General features: G+C 39.9%; 1 protein-coding gene across 2 annotated transcripts in view; it reads right to left on the reverse strand.

Annotated features, from left to right (window-relative positions):
• KHDRBS2 (KH RNA binding domain containing, signal transduction associated 2) overlaps positions 1-23,534 on the reverse strand; it is a 350,797-nt gene that overhangs the window by 158,597 nt on the left and 168,666 nt on the right. For both annotated transcript variants that reach the window (XM_053381150.1, XM_053381151.1), the window contains exon 4: positions 23,333-23,479. In XM_053381150.1, coding sequence (XP_053237125.1) covers positions 23,333-23,479 — 147 coding nt within the window. The remainder of the gene's footprint in view (positions 1-23,332; positions 23,480-23,534) is intronic.

Below are 23,534 nucleotides of genomic sequence, written 5' to 3' on the forward strand. Positions count from 1 at the left end.
AGTTAAGTGATACTCAGATATATAGTCTCATATATTTAGTACTTTACCGCTCCCTCCCCCCAAAATAAACTAGTTGCCAGTGCAAGATCAGAATCCCACTGTCACTATCTGGGCCAATGCTTAGTAGTGACTCCTGCCACTCACAGATGCTTTGTCTCCTATACCAGGCTTCCTCAACCTCGGCCCTCCAGATGTTTTTGGCCTACAACTCCCATGATCCCTAGCTAACAGGACCAGTGGTCAGGGATGATGGGAACTGTAGTCTCAAAACATCTGGAGGGCCAAGGTTGAGGAAGCCTGTCCTACACTATAGCCAAACAAGGGAAAAAAGGATGTGCTGAAAGGCTAGTGAACATTTGCTACTGATGAGCAATTTTATCCCCTTTTAGAATAGGGGAGGGGGGAAACGCCCCACTCAAGTGGGCTTCTTCAGCTGCCAGACATTTACACTAAGGAATTCAAAAAGGCCTGCCCAAATGCATGACAAGACAAAACAATTCTTCTTTCTGATTCATATTACTGTTGAGCTCATCTAATACTCAAGATTCATCCACCCTGATCACTGCTACTCTAGATGACAGACCAAGAAGCAGAAATATATACAAGAGTAGCCTAGTTCCCAATAGTAATTGCAGCACGAACATCTCCTAATATTTGGCCTTTCTCTCAACTGAGAAAATAATTTCAATAGGTTTGAACACACACACACAACTTTATTGACTTCAGTATTGTCTTGAAGTTGCAAATCATTGGTTGGCTTTGCTTTCCAGATCACATGTTCTCTCTCTTTGTTAATGGACAATGTCGGCCACATTCAATGCGATGACCCACTTTGTATAAGTATTACTCAACCAAGACATGATTCCCATTGCAAGTTTTGGAACTCTGCAGCAATGCCACAAATCTCTTCCCATCTATTATTTATAGAATTTATATAGCTTGAAGGCATTTTTCTCTAGTCTTAAAATACATTTGCTTCCCGTATTACAATTCTGCAACAATTTCCATTCAGATTATGTTGAAATCCTAATCTTGAGTTTCAAATTTTTCTGTTTGCCAGACTAGTGCATGTTTATTTACTATCAGAAATAGCTAAAAATATGCATGTACTACGCACAGTTCTTTAATAATAAAATGTCACAAACAAAAGAATCAAAGAAACCGTTTCAAAATCAAAAGTAACAAAACAGTTGCATCACTCTGCCTAATAGTAGGACCAACCCTGTGAATGTTCTGCTTCAGTGGTATCACAAAATAACTACAAAAATCCGAGCCTCTCCATCTAGCTCATTTGCAGACAATAAAAGTTCGCTGAAAAATATAACCTCTATGCCTTCACAATCTGTAAAAATGGGCTCAGAGGCATAATGAATGATTGATCATTGATTAGGGACGGACAGATCACTCTATTAACTATCACATATCGTCATTCCATTCCATCGCATTTCTGCATTAATGGGGGGAGGGGTTATGTGCATGAACATTTGCATTTCAATACATACTTAAATACGTATTTTTGAACATACCTCTATCTCAAAGCACTAATTTCTAACTGTGTTTCTGTCTCAAATAACACACATTTTAAATGCATTAAACTACTTTTCTGACCTGAGATCTGTCTCAGTGCATATGAAGAAATGTAAAATCCGATGGATACCTATGCTTCTACCCATACATCAGTGGAGAAGGTGGCATCATAATCGGTAGTACCAAATTATCAATGTCCTCAGGCATCCCTCCCATTGGTGTGATGGGTACTTTAGATAGAAGCAACAACAACAAAATCAGAACCTGAGAAGCTTAATTATTTTTCAGTACCACAATGCATGGCAGGAAAGGGGAAAACTTCACTCAGTCCCATAGGCAATAATACCCCCCCTCTCTTTTTTTACTACATAGAAAGGAACTTGAAGACAAGTGGAAAATGCTGAGAAATAATGATGCACCTTGCTGGTATCTCTGTGTAAAGTCAATGCATAAGAGAGGCTGAATCTTGGTATGTTGGGAAGCTTGGTCGAAGTTAGCTCAGAAACGAACTTCTTGGATTCTTAAAAGGTTGTCTGTCTGTCTGTCTGTCTGTCTCGCTTTCACTCACACACACACACACACACACACACACACACGCTTCTGCAGCTTGGATATTTCTGCTGGAAAATAGCTTCTGACTTTCGTCCCTCTCCTGTCACAGCTACTCCTCAAACACTGTTCCCCTCCTTCTCTTTTCCTTACCTTCAGGTGGAGAATAGGGAAGGAAATAGCAGTCACAGCAATGGGAGTGCAGAAAAGGGATTTGGTGCTGTTCTGTCCTCCCTACTCCTTGCTTGAAGTTAAAGGAAACACAAGGTTCTTTGGAGGCAGGAGGGTGGCAGAGATAGCTTTGCAATGGGGATGTATGAACCTATCAACTTCTGTTTCTCTTGTTTTCCCAATCATAAGTTAAGTTCACCACATTAACTCTGCCCATTGATTAATTTTGAGGTTTAGTCTTACGATTGTTAATGTAATTTCTACCTATTTCAATTGTGATATTTTTGTAATCTGCCCTGTGAGCACTTGGTGAAACATAAGGAATACATAAAGAAATAACATTTTTGTAAAGTCCTACGGGATATTAGCAAGACTGTAGTGTACATTTCTCTAATATACATATTTTTGCAAGCAATTTTCCCCAATATAATGCATTTGTGTATGTTATTTTCATTAATATATTCATTCTAATGCATACGTCCCTGAATATACACATTTTTGTACACTTTCAGCAAGGGTGTTAGAAAACTGGATCACAAGATTTATAAAAAGCTAATTTCAAAGGGTAGCGATGCTTTGGTTTGTGAAGTGTTTCGGGAAACTAAATTAAACAGGTTTACATTAAAATGCAAACCAAATAGAATTATCTCTTTTCAGGGAAGGAGACATGGGTGGTGAAGGAGGGAAAGAGGTGACTCTTCTGAGTCACTCAAATAGGGATCTTGGATAATTCCAATGAAAACAGGAACAGAAAATGCTTATGTTCACTTATTCATACCATGTCAGCAATAGAAATCAATCCAGTGGATATGTTTATTATTCACGGTTGTTGTTGCTTTCAATTTACAAACAAAAAGAAATTGGTTATGTTTATCCCCATTTGCATTGCATTTCTTATGCATGAAATGAATGGGGTGGAATAACGTAACAACAGCTTACATTTTACATTACATAAACCTAGCACAGCAGATAGCTAATGTAGTTTATGGTGGAAGATGAACTGCAGCAGAATGGAAACAGTACCACATGTGGCAAATACAGGGAGGAGTGGAAAACGATGTCTTCTTACACATCTACACTCAGATAGCTCTGGACATTTTGTGTTTCCTCCCCCCACCCCTGAAATCTTTTTGGGAGGAAGGACTTGGAGAAGTGCCAATCTGAAAAGAGCCTCAGATTATTTGCTCATCCCTAGTCCAACATATTTCTGGTTTGTTTGTAAAGGTGATGGGAAACTAGCACAAAAATAAAAACCAAGAAACATGTTAGCTAGCTCCATCTTATTTATATGCTTGTTGAAAATGCCAGTAATAAGTTGGTTGGCACATAATGTCCCCATCCTCCAAACCATCAGAAAAAGGAAGAAGGGATGAGGTATTGGCTGAGTATAAAATATACACAGTATGACAACTGGGTCAGGATCATTTGTTGTTTTCTCCGATAAGACACAGCAGAGCAGTACAGGCAACAGGCACACAGCATCAAAGAAACCAGCATGTCTGAGATGAAAACAACAAGGTTTCAGGTCATGAAAAGAGATGAGCTCCTTGGGATAACTGATTAGCCATGTGAAAACAAGGCTACCTTTAAACAAACTTAATACACCCGCTGTGGTTCAGAAACAGATGGAACCTGTTAAGCTAAAGTTCTCATGCAGGTAGAGAAACAGCATAACAGGGACCCATACAATTTTATAATCTGCATCATAGCAGCACATTCAAAATGCTGCAGCAAAATGGTCTGTCAGATTTGCGACTGCAGAAAACAATTTTCAGAGGCTTATATTATCACTGCTATTAACTGTACCTGTCTTCAGCTTGGCACACAAGCTGTTACCTTGTATATTCTTCTCTTAAGATTTCACAATAAATACCTTCCACCAAAGCCAAACACTTAAAATATTAAAAGAACAAACAAACCCCAGAACAAACGGCATCCAAGGTGCCTTCTGTGTCCAAGCTGTGAGGATGGGAGCAATTTCAGGGAGAATAAGATTTAGCATAAATCATAGCAAAAAAATAATAATCACAAGCCGCATCAAGCCAAAACCTGGCATATTTTGTTCTCTCCTACTGACACCTGCAGATGTGCTATGCATGGCTATTTCTCAAAGGTGTTCCTGTCTCTTGTGGGCCAAAAATTATCTCCAGACTTTCCGAATATAAGGATCCCTTGAGATTGCTTTTCTTCTGACTTTTAACATAGGTGTCTCTAGGCAGAAAATTTTGATCTATGATTCATCAGTCCTATGAAAGCAGTCTACCACTTTCTCCCTACGCGCCTGCCAAGAGTATCAGCAGGAGAATCTTCCTTTATCTGCAAGCGGATTTTATTTTATTTTTATTTTTTACACTTTCTACAGAAATAGACCCTGCAGAGACATAGAAACCTGTGCTGCCATTAATGTAAGAAAGCTGGAGATGCTGCGAGCACACAAATGCCCCTCTTTAAAAATGGAAATGTGGATGAGAACCCTCTATAGAGAGAAGCACAGGCAAAAATAAATAAATCTTATAGCGTGTTGTGGAGTGGCGGGCGTACCATGGCTGACAAGATGAGGAGGACCTGGAGGATGGCAGCAGCAGCAACTGGGGATCCTGCTTTCCCACAGCTCTACAAATCAGGGTGCATTTACTACATGCAGCAACAGCAACAAAACAATTGCAGGGGACTGAACTAGGGTCCCTTCCAACTCTATGATTCTAAAAGAAGTCTAATAAAAGCAGGGCCAGATTTAGGTTTGATGAGGCCCTAAGCTACTGAAGGTAATGGGGCCCTTTATATGTCCAGCTGTCCTTTCAACAACAAATTGTTGCTGTTTTTTGTGTTGAATATATGCTATATTGAAGGGACGTGGGTGGCGCTGTGGTCTAAACCATTGAACCTAGGGTTGCCGATCGGAAGGTTGGTGGTTCAAATCCCCACGACGGGGTGAGCTCCCGTTGCTCGGTCCCAGCTCCTGCCAACCTAGCAGTTTGAAAGCACGTCAAAGTGCAAGTAGATTAATAGGTACCGAACCACTTTGAAGGTAAATGGTGTTTCCATACACTGCTCTGGTTTCTCCAGAAGCGGCTTAGTCATGCTGGCCACATGACCTGGAAAAACTGTCTGTGAACAAACGCTGGCTCCCTCGGCCAGTAAAGCAAGATGAATGCCTGCAACCCCAGAGTCGTTTGCAACGGGACTTAACTGTCAGGGGTCCTTTACCTTTTTTATATGCTATGTGGTAATTTATGGACCTAATAGGTATCTAAAGACATTTGCCCATAACAAAATGTGTATTTTGATATTAGTTAATAGCTACAACAGCTTGACCTACGTTCAACTGTGCTGCACTGCAGTCTGCAGCTGTATGCTACAAGTTGCCATGCAGCTAGTCCATGCAGAATGTAGGCACCCTATACAGTGGTACCTCAGTTGAAGAACAGTCCTGTTCACGAACGATTTGGTTTACGAACTCCACAAAACCAAAAGTAGTAGTCCCGGTTTGCAAACTTTACCTCGGTCTAAGGGCGGGACGCCTCATTAGGGAAAGTGCGCCTCGGTTTAAGAACAGTTTCGGTTTAAGAACGGACTTCCAGAACAGATTAAGTTCATAAACCGAGGTACCACTGTATATAGAAATGAGCAAACCAGTGATATTTTAGGGAGCAGGCTAGCAGGTGGGGCTCATTACATACATCATAGGAGCCTACACAACACAAAACATTGTTACTGTATGTAAGTTTTATTTTATTTGTTTTTTATCTTATATTTTGGAAATATACATCCAGTTTTTTTCTTTAAATTTTTTTGGGGGGGCCCCAAGAGCGTGGGGCCCTAAGCTATAGCTTGTTTAGCTTACACGTAAATCCGGCACTGAATAAAAGAGACCAACAAATGCAGCAGGTAAAAACAAATCAATATTAAATTCCTTTAAAGCACAGTTGGGGAGCTTGTGGCCCTCCAGATATTGCCAGACTGCAACTTTCTTTATCACGGACTATTGGCCATGGTGGCTGATGCTGTTGGAAACTGGAGTCCAACAACATCTGAAGAGCTGCACACTCCCCATTTCTGTTTTAAAGGCTTGGCTGCACCAGAAAGACTTGTAATAATGGCACCAGCAGCATATGCGAAATAAGTTCCTTAACTGGGGTGCCACCACAGAAAGGGTCCTATCCTGGTAGCCATCTGCATTATTTTTGAAAAAGCGGTGGCTCAGAGAAGGGCCCCAGGGTCAGCTGGTGGAGGTTCAGATGGGTCTGATTAGGACTTTATGGGCAAAATCAGCACTCTTGAATTGTGCCAGGAATCAGATCAGGAGCCACTGAAGTTCTTTACTGGTGAAATATGTTCACCGCAGCAAGTGCCTCACCACTATATTCTGTCCTACTTCAGACCCAGTCTCTGTGAATTCACCCAGGTTACAACATAATGTCACTATCGTGTTCCCAAAGGCTTCTCAGCCCAGGTTTGAAAATCAGCTCACATCTGCCTTACCTAATATGTGATTCTCACAGTAGCCTTCAAGCTAGTACCTGCTAATCTTGGTGGAGGATATCCAGAAACCTTGGGCACAGAAAACCCATTTACTGCAAACTACTGAAGTGGTCCTATACCTCTTGGTCTAACTTCAACAGGTATACCCTGAGCACTAGGTGTGCTCCAATCCCTACACAACAAGCAAACACCATAAACTTATTTATCATGACATATAACCTCCATATACTGTATATACAGTTGGTGACACAAGTTGTATCATTTTTAACTTCATACATACAAATTCATATATACATATATACAAATTCCTGTTCTTCATCTAAGGAGATCAGGGCAGCGTACATGGTACTTCCCCTGCCTTTTATCCTCAAAACAACCTGTGATCTAGATTAGACTAAGACGCAGTACTTGGCTAAAGGTTACCCAATGACTTTCACAACTGAGTAGAGATTTGAACCCAGCTTGCTCAGTCTTAGTCCAGTGCTCTCACCACCCTGTCATACTGGCTTTCAAAGTTCCTATGAACTTCTCCATACATTCATTGAAACCATGATGGCCAGACCCCAATGCTGATGTGCCTGCTGTCCAATTGGGATTCTTCATAACACCAAGGGGCTAATACATGCATATGCCCCCATTCTCCCTAACAATGAATATTCAGCCACTAATGGGGGGGGGGTAGAAAGTAGCCAATTGGCGCAATTTTTCTTATTAAATTTATATACTACCCTTCATCAAAAGATCTCAGGGTGGTTTTGTTTCCTCTCATAAATTAACTGAATGGTTGAGAGAGATTGTATGAACACCTATTTAGTGGTTTCCTGACACATACACCTGAAGAAAAATAAAGTTTGTGCTGCCATTTATACATTGCAAGCTGTTTCTATTATTTGAGGGGAGGAGGAAAAATCACCTTGGAGAAGTAATTCTATTCCTGTCTTGACCCTCTCTTCATTTCATAGAGGAACAAAAATAATTTTATGAACTTGCTGCAGATGAAGCAGTGAAACTATGATATAATGTCTGAGGCATCTGACACTCATATCCAAACGTAGTTACCTGTATCCATATAGCACACAGAATTTATCTATGCTAGATTAATCTTTTTCACCCTGAAGTAAACTGACATTTGGCCATGTACTGAACTGGTCTTCTACTTCAGTGTTTTCCCAATGCTTTATGTACAAAGAAAGAATGCAAAATCCTCTGTTATGTAGCACTGATGCATTCCCTTTCATCATGCCAGATAAGCAGTCAACACTTCTGGGGATGAAAGTGGCCAGAGATATAGAAGAATGAAATTCGGAAACAAAAGGCCAGCTGTTGTGGAGAGGTTTTGTTCATCCCCAGAAGCTGAAGGCAATTTCTTTCCACAACCGGCAATTTAGGCTTAGCTGTTTTCACTGTGGAGAAACCACAAGCATTACCTAGGGATTCATACAACAATACGTGTTTCTCGTCATCCACATTCAATTGCAGTGCCCTTGCTCTGTCATCTGATGGGAAACCTACATCTTATGATGAGCTGTGCATTAGATAAACCTTTTTTAAAAAGACATTTCCCTAATGTTGAGTTTCTAGCTGGCAAATACTTCATAAAATTTCAGCTGTGATTCAATTTTTCATTCAGGCTCAATATGTCATACCCTCACTGCCCCCACACCAACAACCAACTGCAAATATATTTTCAGTCAGACATAATAGGTAAACAATAGACCGACTCTAATAATAATGATTTCCCTCTAAAAGGGATTCCTCAGAGTATTTGGAATGGCTTATTAACGGATTGCTTTCATTGGCTAAATATGCTCCCAGAAAGGCCTTAATCCACTTAAATACCAGCATATCAGTTCCCATAATGAGTGTGCAAATGTGAAGGAGTGATATCACATTGAAGCAGCTGTTCAGCTAATCCCAGGCCAAGGGTATTTGCTAGTATGTTCTGCAAACAATCACCTGATCATGATGTGGACAATAGAAGATTAAAAAAGCAGGGCAGGTGATACCCTTTTTTCAAGGCCAAAATATGTTGGCAAGGCTCCCTCAGCTCTTGGTATTCAGAAAGCTTCTCTTAAAGCACACCAAGGAAAAAATATTCTCAGCTGTGTGGTTTTTGAAAGGATTGGTTCTAACTTTCTCCCTTGAAATGTTAGGAATATATTGAGGGTTCCCCCCCCCCAATGCATGGAACATGCAATAACAGGGAACAGCTGTGACGAGCTTAACTCCCAATGAAGTTTTTCCAGTTTGATAGGAAGGGCTACAAATCAGCCGTAGACCATGTGCTTTCATTTTTTTTTTCAATATGCTTTTTATTAATTAACAACGAAAATCATACATTTTTAGCCAAATTTTCACAAATTATACTTTTGAGACTTCCTTCGATTTTTCTGGTAATCATCCATATATACTCCTAGCTATAACGCATTTCCTTTTTTGCATTGCCTTTTAACTTTCACCTTTACCAATATATATTTTCCCAAACAATACATCTTAACCTTTACAGTGCTTCTTGAAACCCCACTAGCGTTGTTTGTGAATCACACAGATTTTTCAGATAATCTACAAACTTCCCCCAATGTTCGATGAACTTTTGATTTTTAAAGTATCTTATTTTTCCAGTCAGTTTATCTAGCTCCGCATAGTCTATTAGTTTCATTCTCCACTCTTGAATTGTCGGTGTTTCTTCCTGTTTCCACTTCTGGGCTAGTAAAATTCTTGCTGCCACGACTGCATACTGGAATAGCTTACAGTCATTCCTTCTTATCTCTTTTCCTGTGATTCCTAAAAGAAAAGCTTCTGGTTTCTTGACAAAGGTATATTTTAACATTTTTTTTTAATTCATTATATATCCCTTCCCAGAAGATCTTAACTTTCTTACATTCCCACCACATGTGATAAAATGTTCCTTCCCTTTCTTTGCATTTCCAACACTTATTGTCCGTTTTATACATTTTGGCTAACTTAACAGGTGTAATGTACCATCTAAAGAACATTTTCATCACATTTTCCTTCAATCCCATGCATGCAGTGAATTTTAAATTTTCCTTCCATAGTTTCTCCCAATCTTCAAATTGGATATTATATCCAAAATCTCTAGCCCAGTGTATCATTACTGATTTAACTTCTTCGTCCTTCGTACACCACTCCAACAAAATCTTATACATTTTTGACAAAATCTTATTATCACTATTAATTATATCCATTTGAAACCTAGAGTCTTTTTCTGCATACCCCTTTTCCTTTGCATCTTTCTTAAACATTTCATTTACCTGGAAGTAGTGTAACCAATCATATACATAGTTCTTAACTTGTTCCTATGGTTTTAGTTTCCATTTTCCTCCTTCCTTCATTACCAATTCTCCGTATGTAGCCCAATTGCCTCTCATATTCACTTTCTTTACACTCATAACCTCCAACGGAGATAACCAATGTGGAACCCTTGGTTCTAAAAGACTTTTGTACCTGTCCCATACTTCAATTAACGAGTTTCTGAAGATGTGGTTTCCAAATCCTTTGTGAACCTTTTTCTTATCGCACCATAAATAAGCGTGCCACCCAAACCTGTTATCGAAACCTTCAAGATCTAATAATTCCTTGTTTTCAAGCTTAATCCAATCCTTTAACCAGCAAATACATACTGCCTCATAATATAGTTTCAAATCTGGCAGGGCGAAGCCTCCTCTTTCTTTCGCATCTGTAAGTAATTTATATTTTATTCTTGGCTTCTTGCCCTGCCAGATATACCTTGATATCACTTTTTGCCAATCTTTGAAGGTTCCACTCCCCTTAATTATGGGGATTGTCTGAAACAAAAATAACATCCTTGGGAGCACGTTCATCTTAATTGTAGAAATCCTGCCCCAAAAGGACAGCTTCATTCTATTCCACACCTCCAGGTCTTTTTTTATACCTTTCCACATTTGAACATAGTTATTCTGGTACAGGTCAATGTTTTTGGTTGTTAACCATATTCCCAAGTATTTTACTTTCTTCACTACTTCTATCTCCGTTTGTTGTTGCAATATTTCTGTCTTATCCTGCTCCATATTTTTAGCCATTATTTTAGTTTTTTTCTTATTCAATCTGAACCCGGCCACCATCCCAAATTGTTCAATCTCCTCCAGTACCTCTCCAATGCTTCTTCCATCGTTATAACCAGATCGTCGGCAAAAGCTTTCACTTTGTATTCATTCTGACCTACTGTTACCCCTTTTATTCGACTATTTTGTCTTATTGCATTTAAAAAGACCTCCAGAACCATTATGAATAACAGTGGTGAGAGCGGACATCCCTGTCTTGTTCCTTTAGATATTTTTATATCTTCGGAAACCACATTATTAACTATCAATTTAGCTCGCTGCTCTGTATATATTGCCTTGATGCCATTAAAGAACTCTTCTCCTACCTCCATATATTCAAGATTTTTCAACATAAATTCCCATATTATATTATCAAAGGCCTTTTCAGCGTCCACAAACATTAGTATCGCTTGCTTCTCGTTCCTGGCATTCAGATATTCCAAAGTATTAATTATATTTCTTACGTTATCTTTCAATTGTCTGCCTGGCAGGAACCCTGCTTGGTCTTTGTGGATAATACTCATTAATATCTTTTTGATTCTCTTTGCTAAAATACCCGCAAATATTTTATAGTCTGTATTCAATAAAGAAATAGGCCTATAATTTTTAACTTGTGTTAAGTCTGAATCTTGTTTGGGAATCAATGTTATAAATGCTTCTTTCCATGTTTCTGGAATCTCTCTTGTTTTTAAAATATTATTCATTACTTCTTTCAATGGAGTCATCAAAACTTCGCTCATTTCCTTATAGTATCCTGATGTAAATCCATCTGGTCCCGGGGCCTTTCCCCTCTTCAATTCCTTTACAACCTCTTTAATCTCATCAACTTCAATTGGGGTGTTCAGCTTGTCTTTTTGTTCTGTCGGGATCTTCTGCACCTTTTTATTTCTTAAAAATCTTTCAATTTTCTTCACATTGTTTCTTTCTTTATCCTTATATAATTGTCTATAAAAGTCCAAGAATCCTTTCCTGATTTCTTTTGGGGAGACTTTCTCTTCTCCATTCACAATAATTTTGTTAATTGTATTCTGTTCTTTTCTCTTTTTAATTTGCCATGCAAGCAATTTGCCTGATTTGTTCGCATATTCAAAGTTTCTCTGTCGCAGTCTTTTGATGTTCCATTCTATTTCCTTATTTATAATAATTGAAAATTGCGTCTGTAAAATCTTAATTTCTTGTTTAATCTTTAAACTGTTTGGTTTTTTAATTAATTTTTGCTCCTTTTCCATAATCTGATTCAGGATTTCTTTTTTCCCTTTTTCCCTGAGTTTGTTCTTCAATGAATTCTGCTGAATGAAGAAACCTCTCATCACTGCTTTGCTTGCATCCCAAACAATGCTAATCTTTGTACCTTTATTAAGATTGTCCATAAAATATTCAGTTAATTTCTTTCGTGCCTTATCCATGATCTTTTCATCGTCCAGTAAATAGTCGTTAATTCTCCATCTAAAAGATCTTTCCTCAAATCCTTTTAATTCCAATTCTATTGGGTTATGATCTGAAATTACTTTAGGTTGAATTTCAATCTTTTGAATTCTTGGAGTCAGTTCATTTGAAACCCAAATTTGATCGATTCTTGACATTGACTGATTCGGTTCTGAATAGTACGTGAATTGTTTTTCCAGTGGGTGTCTGAGCCTCCAAATATCAATCAAATTACAATTCTTAGTCATTGAGAAAAAAGTCTTTGGAAGTTTCCCTTCTTTGTTTCTTCCTTCTCTTAGTCTATCCATCTGTAGAGAAACCACGCCATTCATATCACCCATTATTATGATCTTCTGATCCATATATTCAAATAGTTTTTCTTCCAAAATTTTGTAAAAATCAGTCTTATTTCCATTAGGTGCATAGATCCCGACAATTATTAAATTTTCGCCTTGCCACTTGGTCTGGACTGCTATGATTCTCCCATCTTCATCTTTAAAGAGTTGTTTGGCTTCAATTTTGTTTTTGATGTATAGAACAACACCTCTTTTTTTCTCTTTATCCGATGATATAAATTCATTCCCTAGTCTCTTATTTATCAAAATTTTCCTGTGTCTTCTTGCCACGTGCGTTTCCTGCAAACATATAATGTCCAAATTTTTCTTTTTAAGAAATTGTTCAATTTTATTTCGTTTTCTTTTATCATTCATCCCATTAATGTTCCAATTCCATAATTTTAACGCCATCTTGCAGTCGAATTAAATAATTTTATTTGTTTACTTATAATCTGTCTTCCTTTTCTGCTTCCTCTTCCTCTTCCTCTCCTCCTTCTTCGTCTTCTTCTTCTTCTTCAGATCTTTTCCCATGCTCCTCTTCCTCTTCCACTGATTCTGACTCATCTCTAGGTCCTGATCCTATTCCTGCTCCTGCACCCTTCACATCTTCTTCTTCAACTTGTAATTCCTTGTACCTTCTCGTAAATTTCCCAATCTCTTCTGGGCTTGTCAACCTGCGTTTTTTAGTTTTGTAAAAGAAGGAGACTCCTTCCGGAAACTCCCATCTAAAATCAATCTTATTTTTCTTAAGTATCTGTACCAGTGGCTTATATGGATCTCTTCGTTTCAACAGCCTAATCGGTATATCTTTAAAAATAATTATGTAATTTCCTTCGATGTATAATCTTTTCTCTCTGTTCCTCTGTAGTATCAAATTTCTCATCTCCCGATCTTTAAATGTAATTAAACAATCACCTGGGAATTTCCTTACCTTTGTTGTTCTTACTCTCATTCTGAATGCATTTTGTACTGTTTTTGCCACATCTTCCATTGGTAGTTCCAGCCACTTCGCAATTTCTACTATCAGCTTCTCTTTGATATTCTCATTCTGCATTTCCGGTACCGATCTCAACCTCAGGTTAACCTCCCTCTGTCTCAATTCATTCATGGCAATTGTATCTTTAATTTCCTCCTGGGATTTGTTAATTTCTGTTATTTCCACTTTCAGCCTTTCTTCCTCCCGCTTCACCTCCTTCATCTCCAATTTAGTTTTTTTCAGGCCTTCTTCCACAGATTGTGTTCTTTTAGACACCTCTTTTATTTGCCCTTTCAGTTCATTCACTGTCTCGTCAATTTTTTTATCCATTTTCCCAATTTTGTTATCCACTTGTTCCATTTTCTTATTCACTTGTTCCAGTTTAGTATCCAAATTCTTTTCGCTCTGTTTAATTTCTGCAAACATTTTCAATATTTCTGCTCTAAAGTCAGATTCTTGTTTGGATGCTCTCCTATCAGTTGGCGTTCCCCCCTCCATCCCTTTCTTTTGTTGGTGTGTCATTTTAGTTCAGTATCTTTAAATATAATCCCCTTTTCACCAAATCCCCACAATAAAATCAAATTTCAAAACTTAAATTCAAATATACAATAAATGCATTAAATATTTTTTTTAAAAAAAACATGACTTATAAACCAAAGTTAGTCCAACTCTTTCCAATATCTCAGTCACAGATGAAAACCAGTCTTCTTGCCCCCAATCGGGCTAATCTTTAATTCAGCTTTCCTTTTAGTTTTTGCAATTATAATCCAAATTGTAGTCCAGTTTATGATCCAACTGCTGTATTATCCCTCATACAAATCCAAGTTATATAATATTTATAGAAAGAAAGGGTTGTGGGTCTTGTCACCAAGCTGGTTTAGAGACCAAATTTGTAATCCAAAAGAAAGTGTTCTTCACAGCCCAAATATGGCCATCTCCTCTTCCACTGATTATTGGAGTCATAAAAATAAACAAAATTCTCTGCAGGCAAGTCGGCTTCTTTCACTCTACCACATCCCAAGAGGAATTTTCCATCCAGAGAGTACAAAGGAGCTGGGAACTGTCAAGGTCACATAAACTAAGGATTTTCTAAACAAAGACAGTTCAAAAAATTTTCCACTGGCCAAGAAAGATCTCAGAAAAACAAGTTGTAGTTGCCAATTTCTGCCACTAGGGACCAAAATTCAATTAAAAAATATGGTTGATAAGTCCCATTTAAATTTTTGTTCAATTTAATAGAAGAGATGCAAACAAAAGAAAAATCCAAATATATTAAATCTCAGACGTTGGGGTTGTGGCCCTTTCAGATTGCCCTCTATCCGTAATATCAAATGCTGTTTAGCTTCAGGAAAAAAAACAAACAAAAAAAAAACAAAAAAAAAAGTTCAAAGACCCAAGGCTTCTCCTTTAACTCCTCCGTTCCATCGACAATCTCAAAATAAACCCAGATACTTTCTGTTCTCCCTTTTAGCATATAACTTAGGTTTCTTTAGGCTGGCAAGATACTTCAACTTTGTTTCAGAAAGTTTCGAAAAGTTTTTAAAAGTTATGGGAGAAACGGAAACAGTAACCGCTAGAGGCAACTTACTTTCGCTTTCCTGCTCTGCTGTATCGCTGCGTCAAAGCTGATCCCAGATAAAAGCCGAACTCGGAAAAAAAAATTCTTAATAATCTGGAACTTCCTTTAGGTCCGAATCTTTTTATTTTAGTCCAAATGGGTCCAAATTCCTTAGTTTTGAGAGTGGAGCGCTGTTCCTTGCAAGCACGGGGCTTCGCTATTCGAGTGCAGCAATGGCTTCCCGATAGCCCGCTATCCCGTTCCGCCGTACTCTTCACCCTTTTGGGGGCTACCTGACGGCCGGACGGGCAGCTCAAGGGCACTGCCGGGAACCTGGGGCCTCGGACACCCTCCAGAGGCTTTTTGGGGGGTTACTGCGCCCTGTAACACCCCCATTCCAGCCGAAATAGCTGGGATCTTAATCTCCGAAAAATCCCTCGCTTGCGACCGGATCGCGCTCCACCGGAAGAGACCATGTGCTTTCAATACAGAAGGTCCCAGATCCAGGAGCAGAGCAGCTGGCATGGTATGTGTGTCGGATGCAGTTACTGCAAGGGGGCAGGGTTATGGTGGCGAGGTTGGGGCTGTGCAAGCACACTGGCAAAGCCAATCCAGCACTCCTGCTGGTGCACCTCTGCACCCCTGACTTCACCTCTGCACCACCCCAATAAGCAGCAGCAGCACTGCTGTCAGGAAGGCAGAAGTGTGGCACTTCTCCAACTGTTCCTGTCCTGGTTCAATCCCTGGGATCTCCTGCTGAGGCTGGGAATGTCCCCTGTCTGAAGCCTCGGAGGGACACTTAAAGTCAGTGTTGACAATAATGAGCTAGAGAAACTGATGGTCTGACTTGGTATAAGACAGCTTCTCATGTTTCTATGCCTGTGTGATACTTATAGCCAGGAAAAAAATAAGGGTTGATCTACTGACTTCAAGCACTGTAATTTGAAATGTGTATGGCTGTGGCAGGAAAAGAGATGCAGGTATATGCATTCAGCTGACCGAGAGACAAGATAAGAAGTTAATACTCTGTATTAAGTTCCATTTGGAAATTCTGTCTTAAAACATGAGAGAGATGAAAATATAGCTTTGTAGGGGTCAGGAATGATATAAAACATGCCCACAAGTTATTGTAGGGTTTTAAAAAGGCCAGGAAGTGCCCCTCACTGGTGTTATATAGCCATTTGTTGGCATCGGTGTGCTGCAAAATGAGGAAAGAAAATGACCCTTCAACTACAAAGCCATAATTTACAATATATATCAAGCAGTACTTCTTTGACAAATTTGCCCATATCTAATACAGTGGCAGAATTCCTAATTCAAAAGGTCCAAAGACACCACCAAGATAGTGCTCTTTGAGCAGCAATTAACCTCTGAACCACTAGGTTCCTCCCCATTGGGGGGGGGGAATTGCCCAGTTATCATTACAATGTCTGAGCTAAAGGCAAAAAGAAAACTACTAGAAACGAAGAAACACTTGCTTTTGACTTCTTGTTCAGTTTGCATCTGCAAGGAAGTAACAAAAGGGCCCAGACAGAAGTACTTCCAAAAACATTCTGCAGGTGGGAATGCTGTCACTGTCGTGGTTTGTTTATCTATAAAAGTTTTGATATACCACCCACTCACATATCAAGGCAGTGCACAACCTAAAATATCGTAAAACAATACAATAACCACAATATAATACAATAACTACAATAATGGCTGGCTCATTTTTTAAAAAAAGAAATTAACCTCTGAAAATGCTTACAACATAAAAAAAGTCTTCAAGAGACACCTGAAGGTTAGCAGTGAGGATGCCTGCTGAAAAAGTGCTCCATAGTGTGGGTAGGGTGACACCAAATGTGCAATTTCCAGCTCAGCTTCTGAGACATGGGGAGGAGCAAGTAACACTGCTCCTCTAGATCAGGCTTCCTCAAACTAGGCCCTCCAGATGTTTTGAGACTACAATTCCCATCATCCCTGACCACTGGGTCCTGCTAACTAGGGATTATAGGAGTTGTAGGCCAAAAACATCTGGATGGCCGAGTTTGCCTATGCCTGCTCTAGATGATCCCAGTGGCTAAGCTGGGATACAGAATAAGGGCTCTGGCAGCTCTGAAGGTATCCTGGATCTAAGTTGTTTAGGGCTTTGTACAGCTTAAGAACAGCCGGTGCAGATGTTTTAGCAAAGGCTGTCACATGCTGCCAGCCATATGGCCCCATCATTAGTTTAGCTGCTGCATTCTGTACCAGGTGGAGCTACTAGACCAGGGCCAAAGGCATCCCCACATAGAGTGCATTGCAGTAATCCATTCTCGAGGTTCCTCTCCTACTCCTGGTTTGCTCCACAGAAGATGAGCAGCCCAACATGATCCCCAGGCAAGCAGGTTTCCATGCCCTGCTAGAGGCATGGAAGTGAAGTGGAAGAGGGCAATAGGAAACTAAAGATAACATCACTGCACATTTTTGTATACTCTGTGTCCAGGTAGCTGGATGTTACTAGTCTCCAGCTCTCATCAGCCCCAGTGAACATGAGCAATGGTCAGGAAGGATGGAAGTTGTAGTCCAAGAACATCTTGAGGACACCCCATTGGCAGGGACGGAGGAAGGAGGTGCGTTGGGTGCAGTGCACCCCAGGTATCACCATTGAGGGGGGTGACAAAATGCCAGGTGGCACTCACTGCGTGGCCTGCAGCATGCCCAAGCCATGCATCTCTCCTGGGAGAGACACGGTGGCTTGGATGCATGCAGGCTCCGCGCTGGCCAAGTGGTCCACCCGCCCGTAGGGCGGCTGAGTGGGAGGAGACAGGCAGACTCTGGAGGCCTCACGGTACCCCCTGCCCTTATGGGTGGCTTGCGCTGCCCCAGGCGCCCGAGCAGCTTCCTCCGCTGCTGCACACTGGCTACCCCTGCTTTATATCACACTGGAGAAAGGAGGAGAAAAATAAGGGGTGTCTTTTTTTAATGACAGCCACACACCTCCCAGAATGTGTTGCAGGAAAGTTTCCTGCAGGAAAGTTTCCTGCAGCAAAGCAGCTCTCACCTACACAGTACATAAAAAAGTTAATTTCTCATTCTTTCAGCTTAGTAACAGAAGGCAACCTATTTGCTACCACAATGAATATAATGTGTATAACAAAAAACAACAACAACAGCAACCTCATAAAACAAATTAAAGATATATTTTGTCAAAGGGGGATAAAAGGCCTAATAGTCTAGTGTAAGCCTCTGCAGAATAAACCCTTTGGCATACACTTTAACAAGCCAGTTAATAACAGCTTTGTTAGCTATATTATACATCTGAAATAAAGCATTGAGGGATAAAGCTAGAAAACAAGCCATAAAATATAGTTTTTGTTTGTTCCAGGTCATTACTGCTGCTGTAAACCAAATCCTAAACCTTATAACAATTTGTGGAGACTTTACAATGCAGCAAAGATGATAAAGTGGAGAGTTGTTGTTTTAATAAAAAGGCACCATGCTCAAATCAAATGATAAACAAATCATAGATCACAAAAAGCCTGGATATTATATCCTATTTATAAAGGGGAGAAACAAATTGGAAAAATGCTAGGTTTTGGTCAAATAAATTTTTTTATTAGTGCAAAAGGAATTAGTTCAAGGAAATGTCTAGATTTTTCTTTTTCCTTATGCTTCTAGAAATGGGGTTTCTCTGCCAACAAATAGAGTGATGAATTTTGAGAGGTCAATTGCTATGGATATGCAATGACCAAATGTTTTGGGTCAGGTTCTAATGTTGTACTTCCGAAAACAGTCTGCCTCAGTTCAAAGTGCTTTCCAGGTGAGCTCAGATTGGCTTTCCAGGTGAGCTCATTCCCTCTGAGTACAAGCTTATCCATCACAATGGAGATCTCCCTCCAACCTCTCTTCCTCCACCTGCTGCTATGCCTTATATAGTAAATGTAAGAGTTATTATTTTCACGTTTAGATGCTAGTGTGCAGCATGTTTCTGACATTCGGATTGCTGAGGCAGCATGAAACATTTCAGAGGTTGGTGCTTTGACTTGTGCAGCCTTGTGCTTCATCTCTGACAAGCTCCTAATCCCCCTGAGGCATCCTACTTCAGCTCAGGATTTAGTATTCCTGTGAATCTGATTACATGCCTACCATTTGCAGAAAGCCCCAGCACCTGGTAGATGACTGTCCCCTTTCCCCTTTAGTGTGGGGAATTAAATAAGAATCCCTGTGGGCCCACGTGTGTGGGTGAACAACAAAAGAATCAGCGGGTTGCCTGGATTCAAAACGCTGGGCTAGCACACAGAAAGCAGAGTATTAGATTCACAAAAATAAGCAGCACAGTAAAGCATTAGGAATATAGGTTGTTAGGCCTTTTAATCCCTTTCAGCTGCACACAGCAGCTGACCTCTTTCTATCTCTCTTGCATGAACAGACCACACACTGTTAAATAAGTTTTAAATGCTTTACTTACAGATTTGAGGTCTCAGTCATGCATTGTTCCATGTAGCAGAATACTCTTGGGTAAAAAATACAGAATATATTTGTGCTGTAAGCAAGCTTACACACACACACACACACACACACACACACACACTCCTTTGTTGGTTACAGGTTGCAGATAGATAGATAGATAGATAGATAGATAGATAGATAGACAGACAGATAGATGATAGATAGATAGATACACACACACACACACACACACACACACACACACAGTATAAAGGAAGTAGAAAGGGTTCACTTCCTCTCCAGAGAAGAGGGGGTGTGACCTAACTGAGTCTATCCAGCAATATAACTCTGTGGTCCTTAACCCCTTCATGCACTAACAAGCCGTCGTGCATAATTATGTTTGACTGCAAACTCCCACATTTAGAAATGTGCTATAAAAAAATGTTCTCAAAATTGCTATAGCTGCTAGACTTGTTCAGCTTCTTTGGTCTCTAAATCCCTAAGTAGGTTATGGTTGCATCTCATCTCTAGTGCACCTCTATGTAAAGGCATTCACACAACTGCTAAAGCACCACAGACTGCCACTGCACCTAGTACACCTGCTACGGTACATTTAGAACAATTGATTACACATTGTAATATAATTATGTTTTCTTTTTTCAAATATATTTTTAAGCAAAAGAATAAATAGTATTTTAGATTCTATATCAAGACTACTGCAGTGTAAACAAAGACAGTATGCAACAGAGAAAGTAGAGTCTTCCACAATGCAGTGTTCTTGTATGTGTTTGTTTGTGTGTGTAAGTGCTTAGGCAGTGTAAGAATAGGAGTGCTACAACTGCGCCTCTGTTATCATCTGTGAAATGCTGAAGGATCTCATTCTGCCTTTCTGTGAATGGAAGTAAAAAGGTAAAGGTAAAGGGACCCCTGACCGTTAGGGCCAGTCGCAGACGACTCTGGGGTTGCAGCGCTCATATTGCTTTACTGGCCGAGGGAGCCGGCGTACAGCTTCCAGGTCATGTGGCCAGCATGACTAAGCCGCTTCTGGCGAACCAGAGCAGCACACGGAAACGCAGTTTACCTTCTCGCCGGAGCAGTACCTATTTATCTACTTGCACTTGACGTGCTTTCGAACTGCTAGGTTGGCAGGAACAGGGACAGAGCAATGGGAGCTCACCCCATCGCGGGGATTTGAACCACCGACCTTCTGATCGGCAAGCCCTAGGCTCTGTGGTTTAACCCACAGCGCCACCCATGTCCCTGTTGTGAATGGAAGTAGTTATCTCCTTTTAAAAGTCTTTGGTCTGGTGAGAGCTTCAGTAAAATAAGAGTGTGAGAGATGGATTTGTTGATTGGCCCTTGCACCTGCAAACCCCACCTCCTGCAGTTCACCAATCAGTTCTGGAGGGGCTTGCAGTGGTGCAGGGAAAATCAGCTCCCATTCTCTTCTGTTAGCAGAAATGTTTGCTAGATGAAAAGCCCTTCCATGAATGGGAAGGCATAATTAGATTTATCCCAGGAATTAGGGGTTTTGTATTGAGAGGAGAGAAAAGGGACTAAAAAACTTCTCTTATGTGTACTGGCTCTTAGCCTGTGGTTCTACCCCAGGATTGCTATGCTTGTGTAACAGACAATACCTGGTCTGTGACAACAATATGAAATATATACATTAGAAGAAAATTGGTATTAGCATGAGATTACCATCCTACATGAAGTAATGTTTTTTTTATGGTACAGTCAATAAGTGTCCATAAATGAATATACTCTGTATATTAAGACTTGCTACTATATGTATAAATTCTGAATTCTAATTTGTATTGATTTAATGGGCTCATCCTGGGACTTTTATACGAGGACCCATAATTAAAGTGTTCTGCTTTGACAAAGTCAATAATTCCATTTCCCCCCTGAGGCTCCTCATTCTGCTGTAGCATTCTTTATGAATTGAATAGGGATGAGATTTAAACTTTGGTTAGGTGTGCAGTTTCTAGCAATGCCGCATGTGGTGCACGCTGCACTACTCAGCCACCAGCGCAGGGTAGCAGCTGAATGAAAAAGGGCTAAAACACACAAATGCATCAGGCACCACACCAAAAGATGCTGGCTAAAAACAACTCAGTTTATACAGCACAAGCTGTTAACACCATGCTCACACTTCTTTTTAACTATATTGTGCTGTGGTTATTTGTACGTTATGTCCTTGGTAGTTGTGCAATCTCTTGATTTGTCACAATGCAAGAGCGCTGCAGATAGTACTGAAAAGGATGAACATGCAAATTTCCTTTTCTGCTTGACATTTTAAGTACTTCGTGAAAGGGAAAAAAATGTTTCCAAAAGCACACCTTTCCAGCTTGGTTCCAATCCTCCTATCTCTCAAAAAACCAAGCTTTATAAGCAGGTCCAGGGCTTTTTCTTCAGCCACAACTCAATGGGCGCCATTGGCATTCTAAGAGAACAAGGGAGCTGTTCATGGAGAGTTCTGGCATGACTTTTTCTAGAAAAATAGCACTGACCAGGTCTATCCACTTTTCAGCATTATTCAGTACTTGGGGGCACATTAAGAATATAAGAAAACTGCTGGAACAAAGCTATCATGGCTAGTAGCCACTGATAACCTTATTCTTCAAGAACTTGTCTAATCTTCTTTTAAAGCCACCCAAGTTAGTAGACCTTACTATATATTCACCCCCAAATCATCACTCACAATTCAATTTGCCAATAAATTCTTGGGATAGCAAGTTCTGGATATCTATATTTCCTCAGTTTCTGAAAGGGTAGCTATGTTTTTGCTGTAGCAAAAACAACTCAGAGTGTTGTGGCACCTTAAGGCCTAACAAAATTATTACTGCATTAACTTTTGTGGCCTTCATCAGATGCATCTGATGAAGAGAGCTGTAGCCCATGAAACCTTGTGTAATAATAAGTTGGTTTGCCACAATCCTCTCAGTTTTTTGTACATTTTCTCAGTTCTGATTAGAAATGCTCAATTTTTTAACCACAGCCTTTTATTTTTGTTCATGCCCTCTTTATTCCAGAATGGCACACCAGAACACAGTGAAGCTCTTAATCTAAAAATGGCATTGAAAAAGCTGATAACTTTTAAACAGCTGGGGAAAGGTGGCTGGATAGACAGTAAAGATAAATCCTTTTTAGACATCTTTCCTTGCCTGATGTCTGTGACAAGATCATTAGCCATAACAGCTGTGTTAAAGTGAGAAAAGCGGGGGGGGGGTCCAATGAGTTTCAACAGGAAATTACATAATTATTTAGGAAATAGTGGAACTGCAAAACCATTTACCCTACCGTGGGCACTTAAAAGGTCACACTGTGTGTGCTCCCTAGCCATGTACAGTTTGGATGGATACCTGGGAAAGCATGCAGTGTAGTAATGCAATGTTTACATTGCTACCAATGACCAATACTCCATGTGGACAGCACTAAAACTAAGCAAATAAAGGGGGTGGGCTATTTCAGACAAGAAACACTCATTTCTTCAAAATGCTCCTCTCTGAGATGACATTGCCCTGGAACAATGCACTCTTTGGCCACAGTACTGGATCTATTCCTTAAATATCTCTGGATCTGGGTCACCTGTAATTGCAAATAGATCACTCGGAAGTTCATAAAAGAAAATTTAAATGCAGAATGATCAAGGGTTGCTGGAATATGCTATATTGTTTAATTTGCAGCCATGACAGTGCCATGGGGAAGGAGGAGAAACACACGGCTAATGGTGGCTCTGATTTTCAAGTATTGCTCTTAATGCATTTGAACATAATACACACACACATTTGCAACAGTGCTACAAGCAACTTACTGGAACGAGGAATTTTTTAATTTCTTCCAAGGCGTGACTCATCCGTGAATAAGCTTCCCCGGGTGGGGCAAACACTTCAATTAATACATGTAGTTCATCACTCAAGTGTGCGTATTTGGCTTCCCCACTCTTCCTTAGTTCTTCTTCCTGTGGAAGAGGGTATTTTTAGAAATAGAAATCTATTCACTTTGCATTGATTTAG

This window comes from Podarcis raffonei, chromosome 3 (assembly GCF_027172205.1).
Source record: "Podarcis raffonei isolate rPodRaf1 chromosome 3, rPodRaf1.pri, whole genome shotgun sequence".
NCBI classification, from domain to species: Eukaryota; Metazoa; Chordata; class Lepidosauria; order Squamata; family Lacertidae; genus Podarcis; species Podarcis raffonei.